Source organism: Leptonotus elevatus, chromosome 6, assembly GCF_054856555.1.
Source record: "Leptonotus elevatus isolate MCC_2025b chromosome 6, RoL_Lele_1.0, whole genome shotgun sequence".
In the NCBI taxonomy this organism is placed as follows: Eukaryota; Metazoa; Chordata; class Actinopteri; order Syngnathiformes; family Syngnathidae; genus Leptonotus; species Leptonotus elevatus.
Genome location: NC_141244.1, coordinates 25,840,657 through 25,856,502, shown reverse-complemented (window position 1 = coordinate 25,856,502; position 15,846 = coordinate 25,840,657). Strand labels below are relative to the sequence as shown.

Sequence of the window (15,846 nt, the reverse complement as noted above, 5' to 3'; positions counted from 1 at the left end):
GCGGCCGAGCTGGGGTCCATCCCAGAGAGGCGAGGAGACACCTGGGAGTTTTCATTTCACTTTTGTTTTTATTTCGCAACGGATTTGTTTTAGCTGGTTTTTACAACAGCCTATTAGGGACACGTATAAAAAAAAAATTTAGAGGGTGGAGGCAATATTTAGAGAAAAAAACTCGTAAATTTGAGACTTGAAAAAGTGGCAAATTTGCGAGATTAAAAAAACTCTGAAATTTACGACAAATACGCGTAGCGTAGCTATAGTTTAACGTGAAGATTCGTTGGTAGTTAATGTGACACTGTTTATAAAATGAAAAAGGCAGGATGTAGACAAATTAATTCTTAATTTAAACTTTACTCGTCATACACGGCAGCAAGAGCGACAACACTTCCTAATTCCCTATCAGCTGACTAAACATTAACCAATCAGAAGCTAGCATACATTAGGTCAATGCAAAGGAATGACGGAGAGCAGCAGATTCGACACATCGATTTAGCTACTTGTACAAAAAAAAAATGCCAAAATGTGTGAATGTGTAAATAATAATTCTGGAAGCATAAATATACATTTGAACAAATTAATTTATATGCTTGATCCTCAGGGTGCGGACCTTGGCAAAGCGAAGCATCTTTGTCGCTGGCAGTACTCAACACTTCAAAGAGCGAATGATTAACATCAAATGGTTGAAGCTTATTTGAAAACCCGACTCATTCGAGTCGTACGCTTCGTGTATTTCTCGTAAGTTTCAGATTTTTTTCTGCCACTTTATAAAGTAGCAAATTTGGCACTTTATAAATAATAAAACGTTTTTTTTCTTGGAATATTGCCCCCACCCTCTCATTTTTTAAATTTATTTATACGTGGCCCTAATATGCCATCGTAGGTTTTTAAAGAGGGGTTGTTAGTTTCAATTTTTTTCAGTGTATGAGCACCACTGCCACCTACTGTATTATATGTGCAATTACACGGAATGGCATAAATAAAACATGCACTCCGGTATCACAAGACCCCTACTGAACAAAATGGACGTCGTCTCCTTGAAATCAGTCCACGGTGGATTTGTGCCTGTTGTCAGCAGCGCTCTAAAAAGTTTGGATCCCGTCTCGCTGTCAAGATGTTCCCTGCCGCGATCTTCCCACGACCTTCACCCCGGCGCCCGCCGCTCCGATGGGACGTTTTAGCGCATGCCACCAGACACTTAAGGCTGATTGTCGGCCTCGACCAGGCCCGGCTGGTTAAAGCCCGCTCAGCCGTACCGATGCCTTTGGATTAACTTTGCATCCGTCTCGATCCGTTTTTCCCTGCCCTGGTGTCAACAAAGTCACGTGACAGCGCCACACGGTGTCGAGGGATGGCGGAGCTGATGTGACCTTGGAGCAGCTACACACACACACAAACACTGAGTGGATAAGGCAAGCGCAGCGCCACCTAGTGGCATTGAAAGCGCTCACTTTTGCTTCACTTGCCAAATGATCTGTGATGCATTCAGGGACGAAAAAGACTCCAAATGGCAGTGAAACGAGTGACCCAAATGACGCAAATGCGACTCGTTGAGGATCTTTCACGGAAACGCCGGCTCATTAAGTCTACATTAAAGCTCCTTTTTCTCGCCAGGGATAGGATGCATACCTACCCACAATAAATGTATAGGTTTAAAACGGCATAAACGCATATTTAATAAACTGATTAAAATACACATTTTAAACACATGCCAAACGTATTTGAATATAAACTAATGCAAAAATTACTGCACCTATTGTCCTCCTTGCTAGTATGTCAAAAAAAGAGATTTGTTTACAATTATTTGTCGTTATGCTAATTAGATTGGAGAACGAGTGGTGCGTTCAAGGACATCATGGCACCAGTACTGATGGATGAACGCAGCCTGCCATCCGTCCACTCCCGGGGTTTAGTCAGTCAGAGTTGCCATTCAATTGCATACTGGTTGCGGCGCGGCTGATAGATTGTGGCCCAGCAGGGGAGCGCGCACTTACGCACACGCTAGTTCTCGCCATGTTTTTTTTTTCTCCTTTTGGCGGCGACATCAAATACTGGCAAGACACGAGAACCTGAGAATTGTTCAAAAACACTCATTAAGAAATAGAAGGCGCATTTAAAAATGCTTTTTGCAGCACACGGCAGTTTATATTTCAGGCATTTATTGTAGGTGTGGCATCTAGTATTCAAGTAAAACACGACAGATGGCAATTAGTTAATTAGTTTCAAACATGCTTGTCCAATAGTCAACTAATAACAGTAAGTTGTTTTTTTTAAGGGGGAAAATGAGACATCGATATATGTGGCATTTATTTAATATATATATTTTATTTTATTTTTTCTGAGGAGGAAATGTATTTTATTTATTTATTTGAGTGGAGTATGTTGGACATTTGTTGTTATAATTCTGACAAAAGCAGGAAGTGGCTATTGTTTAAGCTAGTATCCTCCCTCTGCCTTGGCAGAGGCCCGAATCTCTAATTGACTACATCACATTGCACAGAGAGTGAATGTGTAATTGGGTGCCACATTTCCAGAATATTAGGAGTAAGGATTTAAATGGGGGAGAACTGTACTTGTATAATGCATAGCGGTCATTTTAATGCAGAACTGTCATTTTGATAAAATAATAATAAAGTCATAAAAACATTTGTGAGGGGAAATGCGGGTATCTATTGGAGGTGAGGCATTTAATCAAGTAGGCAACACATAGAGAGCATTTAATAAACGGTAAGGTGTTATTTGAGGACACATTTGTTCTTTCTTTTCTTTTTTTTAAGAATATTAAATGAAACGTTTCTCCTAAAGGGTAGAAAAAGGAATTGTCTATTTAAGGTGTGGCGTCGATTCACTGAAATGAACGACGTTATGATTCATTTCAGGTCAAATGTTTCAATTGCATTTTTTGTAATATTAAATAATGATTTCACTAAGAAGTCATTTTTCAGCTGAGGAAGGGATGTCTATTTGAGATGTGGTGTTTATTTATTGAAGTGGCCATCACAGTTTTTCATTTGGGGTACGGTGTTGAAAATACATTTTTATGTAATGTTATTTTGTCCAAAGGGGACATAAAAGGCAGCATTTATTTGATGAGTGACACCTATTTTGCAACTTGAGTAAGGTGATTCTAATGAATTGTTATTATATAAAATCAAACTTGCATTAATAAAGAAGTTATTTTTCCGGAGGGGGGAAATGTCTACTTGAAGCGTAGCGACCATTTAGTCAGGTGGATGCCACCTCTTGGGCAATAACTTGGCAAAGGTGCATGTCAATCAGAGCAGACTCCGCTCAAATAGACGCCCTGTCCAATTGTGACATGTGCAGGCGGTTGCTAACTGGCCTTGGCGGAGGTCTGCGTCTCCAGTTGACTGACTCACTGCATTGCATTGCATTAGATTGGGGGGGGGGGGGGGGGAGTCGCAGCCACCTGTGCACATTTCCATCATTCGCTCATTAAGTCCACCACTGCGGCGGCTCTCGAACCTCACACCGGCGATGCCCGAGCCGCCCAAGCGACATGGCGAACGTCAAACTCGCCGCCACGGCGGTCACGTGACGCACACCTGTAACCGGCGTCTCCTCGGTTAGGTGGCCCCGCAACGGACAAGGGGGGGAAAAAAAAAAGATGATTCATAGCCCACCTGAGCTGGGACGAAGCGAATAGACAACACGCGAAGACGAAGGTGTTGCTAAATGGCGGCACATTCGATGAAGTTAGCGACGAACGGCGGAATGTAAAGGCTTTCACTGGAGACGTCGTCGAAAAAAAGAAAAAAAAAAGAAAAAAAAAGACAAAATAGCGTTACTCACCTCCTTTGTGTCCACGACGCCTTTGACGTATTTCCCCAGGACAGTGTCAACGTAAAGGACGCCGGACAACGCTGCCAGCCACAGCAGTCTCCCTCCGAGCCGCGCCACCATCTTTCTCGCTCCCCCGCCGAGGCTCGTCTGTGCCCGGGGCTCACTCCGAGCTGAAGTCCGGAGCGGGAGCGGGAGCGCGCACGGGGGAAAGGAGAGAGAGAGCGAGAGAAGGGGGGCGCGTCCACGCCGCCTCCGCCTCTGGCTGTTTAAGATGGATGGAGGCTTGCGTGTGCGTGTGCGCATGCGCGCCTTTTCAATGCAGCACACTTTCAGAATGCCAACAGATGGCCTTTTAAAAGGATGTCGTCCAATCAGATGACTCTGACGTCATCCCCCGTTTTGTTTCTAGCCACTAGGGGGAGTACAGCGTTTTCACGCTTTACGTTTGTTACCATGCTATTAAAAGGTCCCTTTATTTATTGTTTAGGTCTATAACATGTCGCATTTATACTTTTGAATGATTATTTTTGTTTTGAAATATATAAAAAATATTTTCATTATGCAGTTTTTGTAATAGAAAATTTAAACCCAATCAGGTTATATACAGCATATTTTTATCATGTATGGCCACGTGACATGTACGTGTAAAAAAGTACACATTGTCTATGTTGTGATTTTAAATTATTTAAACGCAGAGGCAATTATTTTTTTCTGATATAAATACGTGTTACGAAGTACGTGTTGTTTTCTATTACCAATAGTATGTGTTTATTATTAGTATTTATCAACTGCATGGCCATACAATCTAAAAGATTGTCTACTTTGTGAGTTGTTGGGTTTTTATCTGAAATAAAAGGAAAAATTAGGGGGAAATTTTTATTTTTTTATGTTTTTGTATATTTGCATAATGCTGAAACATTTTTTTTTTACACTTACTATTCTTGAAAAACAAAAATAGAGTTGCGTTGTGTTTCATAAGGGATAAAAACTGTTCTATAAAATATCAGAAGCCTTTAGAATGATCTTATTTTCTTCAAGACTCGCTGACTTTTGCTTGACTTGTATTGTGACGACTGCAATGACACAAGAAAAGTTCATTGTTGGATAGATTTATTTTTGGTAAAAATCAACAGACAAGACCATTTTGTGTATGAACCCGCCAAAAGTCACATTTGACAAACAGTTCTTTCGATAAAAATATCGACACGAATCATAACTTGGATAAAAATACATTCGACTTTCACAGGTTTGCACTTGTGGTGTTTTCCTAAAGGAAATGCAGCGTTGTTTCCAGTCCATGGCTTGTTTAACAACAGCTGATTAGCATTTTTTACAGCATGATGCTATTAAAAGTAAATGAAGTCAACTAGCAGCTGTATTGACTGGAGATCAGATGAACAGTAAATACGGTCTCAACGTTGTAACTTTACAGTTTTTGGTTCTGAACTTTTGCACTTGATCGTCACGCAAAGTGGGAAAATGTGATACGACGCACTTTCGGTCCGTAGCGAACTCTGGTACAATTCAACACAAATCTTAACTCAATTTGAAGGATTGCTAAAGAAGTGTAGGTAAAACTTGTGTCCTCAGCTCGTCCAAAATATCAATCCCCCTCTTTCAATCTCATGTCCAAACAACAACTGCTTTGATCGGGAACTACTTTGACTCCAAGGGACAAGGACAATTGAAATCTGAACACGCGCCGTCTTAAGAAGCGTCCGACAGTCAAACTGGTAAAGTGTCCCCTCTTCCAGTCCAAAACGCCAACCTCTCTTTGGAGAAGCCCAATTATTTTTCAAGGGCGCGTGCGCCAAGCAGGTCGAGGTAGCCGGCCGGGCTCACGTCGCTAAATCTTTTTGAAATCCGCCCGTCTCAAACTCGGACTCGGAGTTTGCTGATCCCTAATCAAAGTTCTCGTCGACTGCAAGTTTCGCAGACAAGGAAAAAAAAAAGTAGAAAGTGAGACAGCATGTCGCCGTAAAGGCTGAAGAATGACGATTGCTTGTGCAGCCTTACATTGACAGAACAGCGACGTTCCAGCATATTTGGACAGAAATAAAAACACACAAAAAAATAAGTGTGTGAAAAGGAGTGTTCAATGACAAGAAGAGTGGATGATTATCAAATATAATCAAACTGAGTTATTTCCCCCCCGTGTAATTTCTATTAACTTGTTCACTGGCAGCCATTTTCACTGAAGCAACCCCAAGCTGTTATATTGGATTTTGACGGATTTTGCAAGGCCCACAGAATATTCTGCTCTATTGCTATAAAAACATGCAACCTACCAAAAGAAAGATTAGAGTCTCTTCTTTCATCCGGAAAAAAAGTATGTTTCGATCTGTTTCTGTTTTGCAGCAATTAGCATTAGAATATAGCTAAGTTTCATCATTATTCACAAATCTGTTTAAAACGGTGGGTAAATTAGCTTTTTTAAGCATGGCCCAGGGTGATCTCTTATACTCTGCTGCCACCTGCTAGCCATTCTTGTAATAACCACCATTGCGTTAGACATCCTCCTCAGGTCAGAGGGTGCATCAAAGCCTTTTGTAAAAGAACAAAAAACGTCTAAATAAGTCTTTAAACTTAAAACATTTTCAACATCATTGGGAGCACATGAGTTAAAAACAATTGACAACAATTTTGTAACTGTAGGAGAGCCACCAGACACTCACTTCTCCCTTTTCCCGCCCTGTTGTGCTCAAAGCAAAAAATAAAATAAAATAAAAAAACGATTTCTACGTAACCAGAAACCGTCTCATAATTTTACACCAACAGAGCTCTTGGCATCCGTTTAAAAGTGCCCCAAAAAAACTTTTGGACCCGCCATGAGCAGCAGATACTTAAAGTGCAAGTTCGGCCTCGTGCTCGCTTGCACTTGATGCCGCCTTCCAGACTAAAAATGTGAAAAAGTGAACACAAACATAAAACTTCAGCAAAAGTGCAGCGAGAGCAAAACGGAGGCCGACGCGGCAGCGAGGATGAGCTCGGCCGTCTTCCTACTCAGCGGCGTCGCTTTTCTTCATCAGTCTGACAGCAAAACGTGGCGGGGAAAATACGCAGCGTCTAATCCACCCGTCCGACTTTGCGGCTGAAAATCCCGCTCAGTCTACAGCGGAGGATTTATGCTCCTTAAATGCTCCGCAAGGCCTTAAAGGGGAACCAAACACAACATTTTTTTTTGGAGCAAGAATATATTCCACGTGCCAGCACTCGTCAAAACACGCTTCTCTGAGTAATACTGCATTTGTGGAATAAGAATTAAAGGGAATAATTCATAAATTTACGGGCGACGCCTTGTTGGGCGAAATCATTTTCAGAAGTGACATCGAAGTGCCTTAAAAAAAACAAACACTTGAGATTGGAGCAAGCCGCTCGTGAGGCACATTATCCGCCATGTTGACAGAAATTTGTCACAGTGGCAGCGGTAACGATGCAGCGAGGGGATAAAAAAAAGAAAGAAAAAAAAAAGCTTTCCTATGTCACTGAAAGCTGCGCGTCAATGAAATGCTAATACATGTGAAGTATTGCAACATATTTGACTCACTACAAGCAAATTCCCTTTGATTTTATATAACCTATTCCCCATTATTTGCCGTGGAAAACATTCACGGACAAAAGCCCAGTCTAATATCAAAATAGTGCTTTGGCGCCATCTTGTGGCATCTACAGGCAATTATAAACGTTTTTGGGGCGGTCAATTACTTGCAGATCATTTTAGTTTGTGAATTAATGTATTTGCAATGGTAACAACGCATTTGAACCTGGAGTGGAAAGTACAAACACGGCAGAATAAAACTACAATAAAAGCGCACCCCCGGTTCGCCATTCACGGATTCATCTACGATTGTGCTTGAATTTTTACATACGTACGTAAATGTATGTACAACGGTAAATGTGCAAAAAGCGAAATGTCGCTGAATGACACAAAAAAATGCACCGCGATGAATCGTCGGCAAAATTCAACCTTTTGGGATTTTATGGTCATTAAGGACTTTCCTCACTATACGGCGCGCTTATAAGTTAACATACCCCAAACTTTCACACAACAGTAATTGTGGACTTTAGTCATTGTTTTTTTTTACCTTACCCCCAATTTATACGCATTTTCCCCCCCCAGAATTGCCACAACAGCTAAAACGTGATGACAACAGGTTGCGACGGTCTTTGGAGAAGCAGCATTAAATTAAAATAACAGCAATGTTCCAGCATATGTTGACAGCAATATATCCACACAAAAAACAAGTGTGATTTTTTTTTTTTTTCTTCATGACAATTGTAGAGTGTGACTCATTCGCAGGCTTTCACTATTCAGTCAGGCCCGGTTGCTACCCCTGCCCCGTACAGCAAAAATTATTCTACTATTTGAAGACACGTACAAGACAAGCAACAAAGATGAAACAGGAACTAATACCAATACTGTCACTTAGTGGCATTTTGCAGGTACTGCTGAAATTACTTAAGTATTAAGTAGTTACGTTAGCGTCTCCTGCTTTGATGTCTGTCAAGTCAATGAAAAATGTATTTTCCTTATTGGGCCAAAATCTCGCAAAAATGTAATCTAAAAATTGATAGACTGCAATAGAGATGATATTCATGAACTCCTGATTTTTTTTTGGGAACCAGTCATTTTGTTATTCGCTAAAAAACACGTGCATGTTCTTGTGCTCAGACCAAAGTCCTGTCTAATAGAAAAGCATTACTTTGGCGTCATCTTGCGGCTGTGGTGGTTCCAGGAAACAACGTTCAAATGAGTTGAGGGGGCGTTGCCACCATCTTGTTGCATATAGTACAGGCAGTTCGAAACATATTTGATCTCAATTAGTCGTAGGCTCGGTCCAATTACTGTACTGTATCATGTCTACGCCTCCTCCTCCTCCTCCTCCTCGTGATCTCAGTACACATATTGTTGTGAAGAAAACATTTCATTTTGCTGCAGAGCCCGGAGCAGCTGTTCCTTAACAAGAACTGAGAACACTCACATGGTGGAATCAACGGGCACAGAATTTCACTACAACGCTACTCCAAAATGTCAGCGCTGAAATTAATATGGATGGAGATGTAATAGAAACAAAAGAACAACAGCAAATGATTGAAAAACAGCAAATGATTGAAAAACAGCATTTTTTTTTTTTTGAGAATTGGATTCGGATGCGACCCGTATTGACGTTGGCGTAATGGAGACGCTATTAAGTGTGCTGTGGAGAGATTCGGGGGGCCGTTGAGATTGGAACGACGCGGCAGAGGAGCCTCTTATGAGAAGACCGTGCAGGATTTCTTCCCACTCATGAAAGCATGTGGAGTGGCCAGACGTCTGATCTAATGTCAAATAGATCCGCGTTGCTATATTACATTTCCTTAAAAGCGTGAAGCACCCTCTTACGGATTCCAGGCGGCGTTTACACAGGACCGCTTGTCAAGTTTTCAAAGCCGAGGGTTACTTCCTCTTTGTGGTCTCGGCATCACCTTGCCGAAATTCGTCTTTTTTTAAGCCCCGACACCCTCAACGCCATTTTGGGTGATGGTAGTAACAAAGCCGTCTCCTTCGGCCATCTTATCCGAGAGCCCCGCCTCCAGCTCATCCCTGACAAACAGGGAGGCCGTGGCGTCGCCCCTGTCGGTCCGTTCCAGCTTGCGGTGTTTGCGCGGTTCGGGCGGCGGCGTGAAGACGGCGCGGATGCGCTCGGCGCACACGCCGGCCGCCTCCCTGGTCTCCCGGGAGAGCTGCGACAGGCTGAGGAAGCCGTGGGGAAGGTCGTCCACCACGCACAGGGTGACGGGCTGCCCGACGGCCCGCAGGCGCTTGGCGAACATCACCGAGTCGTCCAGCATGGGGTCCATGGCGCACGCCTGAGGAGAGCGAAGGGAGCGTTCGTGTCGGGCATCTCAATAAAGGGATGAGGAGAAGGAAGCCGAGTGGTCGCGTCTGCTTTGTGCGAGCCATATTTGCCTTCTTGCTGACTCACTGGAGCCATTTTGAAAACCGTAAAATAAACACAATCTGTCGAGGGGCTTATGTTGTCATCACTCGAGGTTTGTTTGTTGGTCAGTCACACTCTGTGCGCAACCTCCAGTTTCCGATAGAGGTTCTTTTGAAGAAAATCCCATCGTTCAAATGATTTGCTATGATTCAGATTACATAATTATTTAACAAAGAATATCAAATTCCTGCATTTGGATGTTTGAATCTACAGTGAAGCAGCAACTTTATTGCAGTTTATCGTTTGTGCCCCGATATATCAAAGCTTTTTAGCTCATTGTTTTTATGGGTTTTTACAGCAGCAAGATTTCCCAAACGTGATAAGTGTGTCAAAATGCTTGGAATGACCACAAATGTTGAAACTCAGATGATGAGTTTGGTAGAAATTTAGGGGTTTTTTTGTGTTGAGGGGGAAAAAAAATTGTGACATGATCACCTACAGAAAATTGAAGTTTCAATTAAAAATACCCATAAATAAGCTGATATGGGCCAAAATTCGACAGACTCGACACATCAAAATTAGCGTGACGTTTCAAACAGCATCACTATAAAAGTAATCTCTTGTAATGTCAGGAAAAAAGTTGAAATATTACCAAAAAAAAGTCAGAATATTAAAAAACAAGGTCACAATGTAAAAATAAAAAGTAATTGGAAAATCCAACCGTTATTAGTACAAAATGTAGCTTTGACTTGATTGAGTCATGTCAAACAATCACGCTCGCAGGTGGCAAATCCAAACACCTTGCTAATGATCTTGCAAACACACGCAGGCAGCGTAATGGCTTCATTTGCACATTGGAATACATCAAGAGCGTGGCTGCTGGCTCGCTCCGTTTCGTCATTCCAGCTTTTTAACATGCAGACAGTGAACACAAATCATCCAACACTTGTAGCCTTTGTGTGTCTAAAAGCCCCCAGGGCACTTACCACTATGTGCACGGGCGGCAGAGCCTTCAGAAGGCTGTCCGGGGCCAGGAGAGGCGAACAGAAGGGATCCTTGGCCACCGGCGAACTGTGCAGCTTCATCTCCGACAGCTGCTCCGAGCGCAGCGGCTCGAAGCCGAGCGGGAACTCGGAGCCATCCTCGCCAGCAGGGGGCGGTATGGCCACCGAAGAAAAGTCGCCGTGCACGGACGAGCGAGCGTCCGTGGAGATGGAGAAGTGGACTTCTTCAGGCTGCACGAGACACAATGACGGAAATGTGACGTTGGCTTTAGAATTGACACAACAAAATGCAACATCGATTTGAGGAGAAAAAAAGTTGCTATTACCATATATGATATTAAAATAAATAAAAAACAATGTTGAGAGAATATACATCAGAATATTACAAGAAAAAAAGTCACAATATTACCCAAAAATAGATAATCATTACGAACTTTCATTGCCACACACAAAAAATAAAATATTTGTGAGAGCAAAGGCCTTAAAAAAAAAAAGGGAAAAAAAGTTTAGGAAAAAAAGTTATCGTTTGTTATGCTGTTTCACACGAATGAATGAAAACCTTCCTGCTCTTTTAAATGGCGTTCACTTCTAGAGGACGAGGGCTCAATTTCAGAGAAAAGCATCAGCTAGGGGAAACAAACAAATAAATCTTGGTGTGACCTACAGCGCGCTCAGACACAAGCGGCGCACAGTGGGAGTTGGAATTATGAGCTCCGAGGTCCTGGCACGTCTGGCTCTTCACAGATAACTTCCCGGCGAGGAATTCCGCCGGCTCCGACGGCGTCGGCGGATCCACGTGAGGCGAGGAGATGGACGCCTCGGACACGCTCGTCCTCACCGCGTCTGACACGACAAAAGGAGAAATTCAATCGCTGCCGCTTGAATTAATCATCAACTGTGGAGGAGGAGTTGGCTTGTTAGGCGCTCGCTCGGGAAAATTTATGGCGGCGGTAATGAACAATTACTGTCAGAGGCCTTCTGTTGAAGTGAGGTGAATTGATACGAACGGATTTACAACCATGGAAGCAACAGGGAGCCACTAAGTGGACCCTGAGTAAAGATAATCATGTACAGGCTCTCGTAACCTTTTAAGTGGCCAAATGTAATCAGTGTAACGCAAAAATGTCATTTCTCTCAAAAAATGTTCACAAAAATAGGTGTGTCATATCAAAATGCATCAAAATAGGCAACATTATTATACAGGTGTGCCTTGCTGCCCACAATAAAAGGCCACTCTAAAAATGTGGAGGTTTTTTTTCTAGGGTCGCACATTTTGAGGGAGCACGCCCGACGCCCCGCCCCCTGACTGACTCATCCAATCAAAAATCACACTCAAGACACCTTCATTGCCTTGCAAACAGTCAGTGAGCAGGTCACAGCGTCCAATGCAAAATATCTGAATGTGAAGTCTTTCAACCTCTACTACTTGACGTGCTTATGAAGCGAGCGGAAAATAGCTGAAAACCGATTGGTTGGCTCCCAGGCATTTTTTGGGCCAATCCGAAGGCTGACAATGCAACATCAGCTGACACTCTCCTTCCTTCATGTAGTCGTCATATGTCTATCCGTGACTTATTAAATCAACTTTATGCGTCCCACATTTCAATTTCCCCATTTGGAAGTCCGTTTTACTACACCAGAGTTCTATTAGACAATAAATTCCCCCCACGGGAGTCTTTTGCTTCATAAACAGCATCTTACCACTGGCTTCTGGTTGCGTGCTGGGCGGGTTGGCGGCTCTGTTGGAGTCCAGAAGCGAGTGGATCCAGTTGGACGCGCCCTGCCGGAAGTCTCGGAGCAGCAGCGCCGTGTCCCTCCTCACCATGCTGAGTGTGCTCACCTTCTCCACCTGCTTCTCCGTCTGTGGCTCATTACCTTGGGGGGGGGGGGGGGGGGGGGGTCATTAGGTTCATGAGTGAAGCCAAGTGAAAGAGGAAAGGTAATAAAAGTAAAACGGTAGAATAGTAAAAAAAATTGATGATTCCAGACAATTTCAGCGAGGAGGGAATAAAAACAAATAATAGTTATTGACGGTAAACAAACTATAGACAATATATATAGGATTAATTAACACGGCCCCCCCTCCACCTGTCAGACTGAACATTATTGCGAGTCAGAGTGCTGATTATTTACACCCTGCAATAAGAAGACTCGGAAAGTAATATAGATGCAAATGAAGAGAAGTTTACAGGAACAACTCCTGCTACGGGAGAATTTATTCAAGAAAATAATCACTTTCTAAATAGTCTCATTCGCTCCTATAAGGGCAGACAATCCTCTTTGTAACGAAGATGATTATTAAAATTAAAAATTACATAATAGAATGTGTTTTAAAATGACTGCTGAGACACCGGTTAGGATTCTAAAATATAGGTTTTCCAATGAATAATGTCATTGAATTGACATGTTTAAACTACTACTAGGCACTACCATAAAACCTTGTGATTTGGACCTGGGATCTTCTTGGAACGCGACTCAGTTAATGTCACAAAACTTTTCTGTGTGAATATATATATATTTTTGAATGGTCACTCTGCCAATACAGAATATTTCTTAAGTTTTACACCATTAAAGATGGTATTAACAGCGACTATAATAAGTCTACACACCCTGTTCAAATGCCATGTTTTTTATATATAGAAAAAGAAAACCATGATAAATTATAAAAAAAAATGCCCAGGTCATGTTTGTAAATGAGAATTAGTTCTCAAACATTTTTACCTGGTTAAATAAAAAATAAAAATCAATTTTTAAAAAACTTTTCCACCACCAGTGTCACCTAAAACCTGTACAACTCAACTGAAAAAAGTGAAAGTAAAAGTAAAATAAAACAACTGAGATGTGGCTGTCTTCAGAATGAACCAATCACATTTCATCTCAGGTTTAACAGGACTCATTTGACATGCTAGATTAGTTAATACATTTTAAAATAATAATAACAATAATAAAATAGCGGCTCATGTAGGGACTGACCTGTTTTTTTTTTCTCCCAAAAATATTGACACTCATTCTGAGTTTAATACTGCGTTAGCGTAGGTTTCAACATCGCCTCCATAGTAACAGAACTGCGTCACAAACCAAGAACTCCCTATATTCATACTGTACAGACTCCAGATGATCCATTTTTAGAAACAAAATACACAGCAGGACAGTGGACAGTCACGCACCTGCGTAGGCATTGAGACACCTGGAGAGAACGCTGAGCGGCAGCATGGGGTCTATGAGGGTGAGCAGACGGGAAGGCGAGGCGTAGGCGGTGAGCAGGGTGGCCGGGTAAGTGGCCACGAGGCCGTCTGGCATGCGCACGCCGAAGGCGGCGGCGCGCATGGACGTGGTCACGCACAGGTTGCCCCCGGCGCTGTCACCTGCCAGGCAGACTTTCTCCCCGGTCCAGCCTGGATGGGCAGAGGGTAGAGAACAAAAGGGGCCTAAAGTTACATTCATGCTACATTCTAAATGACAATTGAAATTTTTACACTCCACAATCACGAAATCAGCATAATCGTAAACGAAAATAAAAGATTATTAATACTAATTTTGAGTTTTTTAAATTTATGTATTTGATCCTTTTTTTTTTTTTTTTTTAATGACTAATTTAATCAATCTTGTTTGGTACAAAAGGAACTTACATAATTATTCATTTTAATAAATTTAGCAGTAGTACATTTTATAATAATGAATATATTTGTGGAGATTGGGGTGAAGTTGGTATATTACAATTTTTAAAATGTGTAGAATTTTACGCGTTACTTCATGTTAAAGATTAATTAGCTCTCAATATGAAAAGAAAAATGCACTGAGCTGTCACCAATGTCTTACAAATGCAAATATGCCATCTAGTGGCATAAAAATGACCTCAACGCAAATCAATCACACTCGTTTTTTTACAGTACAGTACTTTTTTTAACCCAATTTTATGAATTATTATGAAATTACTGTATCAGTGACTAAAAGATGCACCGATATTGCTATTAGTTTAAAAAAAATCCACTTTTATGTTAACAAGAGTATGAAAACTTAAAAAATATATATGTATTGTACATTTAGAACAGATATAAAACTTAACTATTGAAGTCATGCAATTACAAATTTTAATTGCCTGACACACCTAGTTGAAATATTTTCCTGTTTTGTACCAAAAAACAAATGTCATTATCGTGATTGCAATTATTACCAAATTAATCGTGATTAATATTTTCTTTATAATCGAGCCGTCCTACTACATTGATAATCCCCCCCATTCTCATACACTGAAATAGTTTGTTTGCATTAAGTTTTTCTCCCCCAACTAAAAAGTCCTATTTGTCAACGCATGCACGTCACAGACACAATCCTTAATACGTTTTAGATACTCAACATTGCCAACATAATGAAATGAGCCGTCGGCTCATCTTTCTTTTCATTAGTTTTAATTCATTCATTCTTTTTATTTATTTTTTAAATAAGTGCTTTGACAGTCCGGAATATTAAAATGCGATTGAAAACTCCGTCTGTTCAGTTAATGGCGGTTTTATGATGTGACATTTTGTGGAATTAATTGACATGAGATGGGATTTTTGAGGTTACTGAAGACTAAATGGTCCATAGATGTGAGTGTGAACGCTTTTTTTTTTTTGTGTCTCCTGTCATTGTGTTCTGTGACTGCGTGGAGACCACCAATCCACGGCGTGCCCCGCCTCTCAGTCATAGCCATCCGCGATAGGCTCCAGTTTACCCCGCAAGCCCGTTAAGGACAATTACTATGGAAAATGGAACGATGGCTGGAAGGGACGGATGGGGAAAACACAAGTGCTAATAGTGCAGTGAGGTGCCTTATTGAATTTGTATGACATACCAAGCAGGTGGTGGTTCCTCAAAGCCCAGCAGTACGCATAGAAGCACTCCTCCAGGGCCCGTGGAAAAGGGGCTTCGGGGGCCAATGAGTAGTCCACCGAGAGAATGGGGACGCCCAAGTCCTGGGACCAGCTTTTCAGATAGGGCTGCACAAGAAGAGCCATGGAAGGAGACAACAAAGGGAATGTTTAATAAGCTGTTTATAAGCGATGAGAAACAACAGCTGCCACAATAAAGCAGAGAGGAAGAGAAGAGGGACACGGAAAAAAAGAGAACATAAAATTTAT

The 15,846-nt window shown here is 41.8% G+C and overlaps 2 protein-coding genes across 7 annotated transcripts in view; both read right to left on the bottom strand.

Moving 5' to 3' along the window:
• The window catches only part of tmem145 (transmembrane protein 145), a 33,945-nt gene extending 29,864 nt beyond the window's left edge, over window positions 1-4,081 (bottom strand). The window contains exon 1 of the mRNA XM_086078359.1: window positions 3,811-4,081. Within this exon, the coding sequence (XP_085934485.1) occupies window positions 3,811-3,921 (111 nt within the window). The 5' untranslated portion in view covers window positions 3,922-4,081. The remainder of the gene's footprint in view (window positions 1-3,810) is intronic.
• An 813-nt stretch (window positions 4,082-4,894) lies between these two features.
• lipeb (lipase, hormone-sensitive b) overlaps window positions 4,895-15,846 on the bottom strand; it is a 32,492-nt gene continuing 21,540 nt past the window's right edge. For all 6 annotated transcript variants that reach the window (XM_086078434.1, XM_086078436.1, XM_086078431.1 and 3 more), the window contains 6 exons: window positions 15,561-15,705; window positions 13,894-14,121; window positions 12,428-12,601; window positions 11,391-11,569; window positions 10,709-10,957; window positions 4,895-9,651 (listed from right to left, as the gene is read on the bottom strand). In XM_086078434.1, the coding sequence (XP_085934560.1) occupies window positions 9,289-9,651; window positions 10,709-10,957; window positions 11,391-11,569; window positions 12,428-12,601; window positions 13,894-14,121; window positions 15,561-15,705 (1,338 nt within the window). In that variant the 3' untranslated portion in view covers window positions 4,895-9,288. The remainder of the gene's footprint in view (window positions 9,652-10,708; window positions 10,958-11,390; window positions 11,570-12,427; window positions 12,602-13,893; window positions 14,122-15,560; window positions 15,706-15,846) is intronic.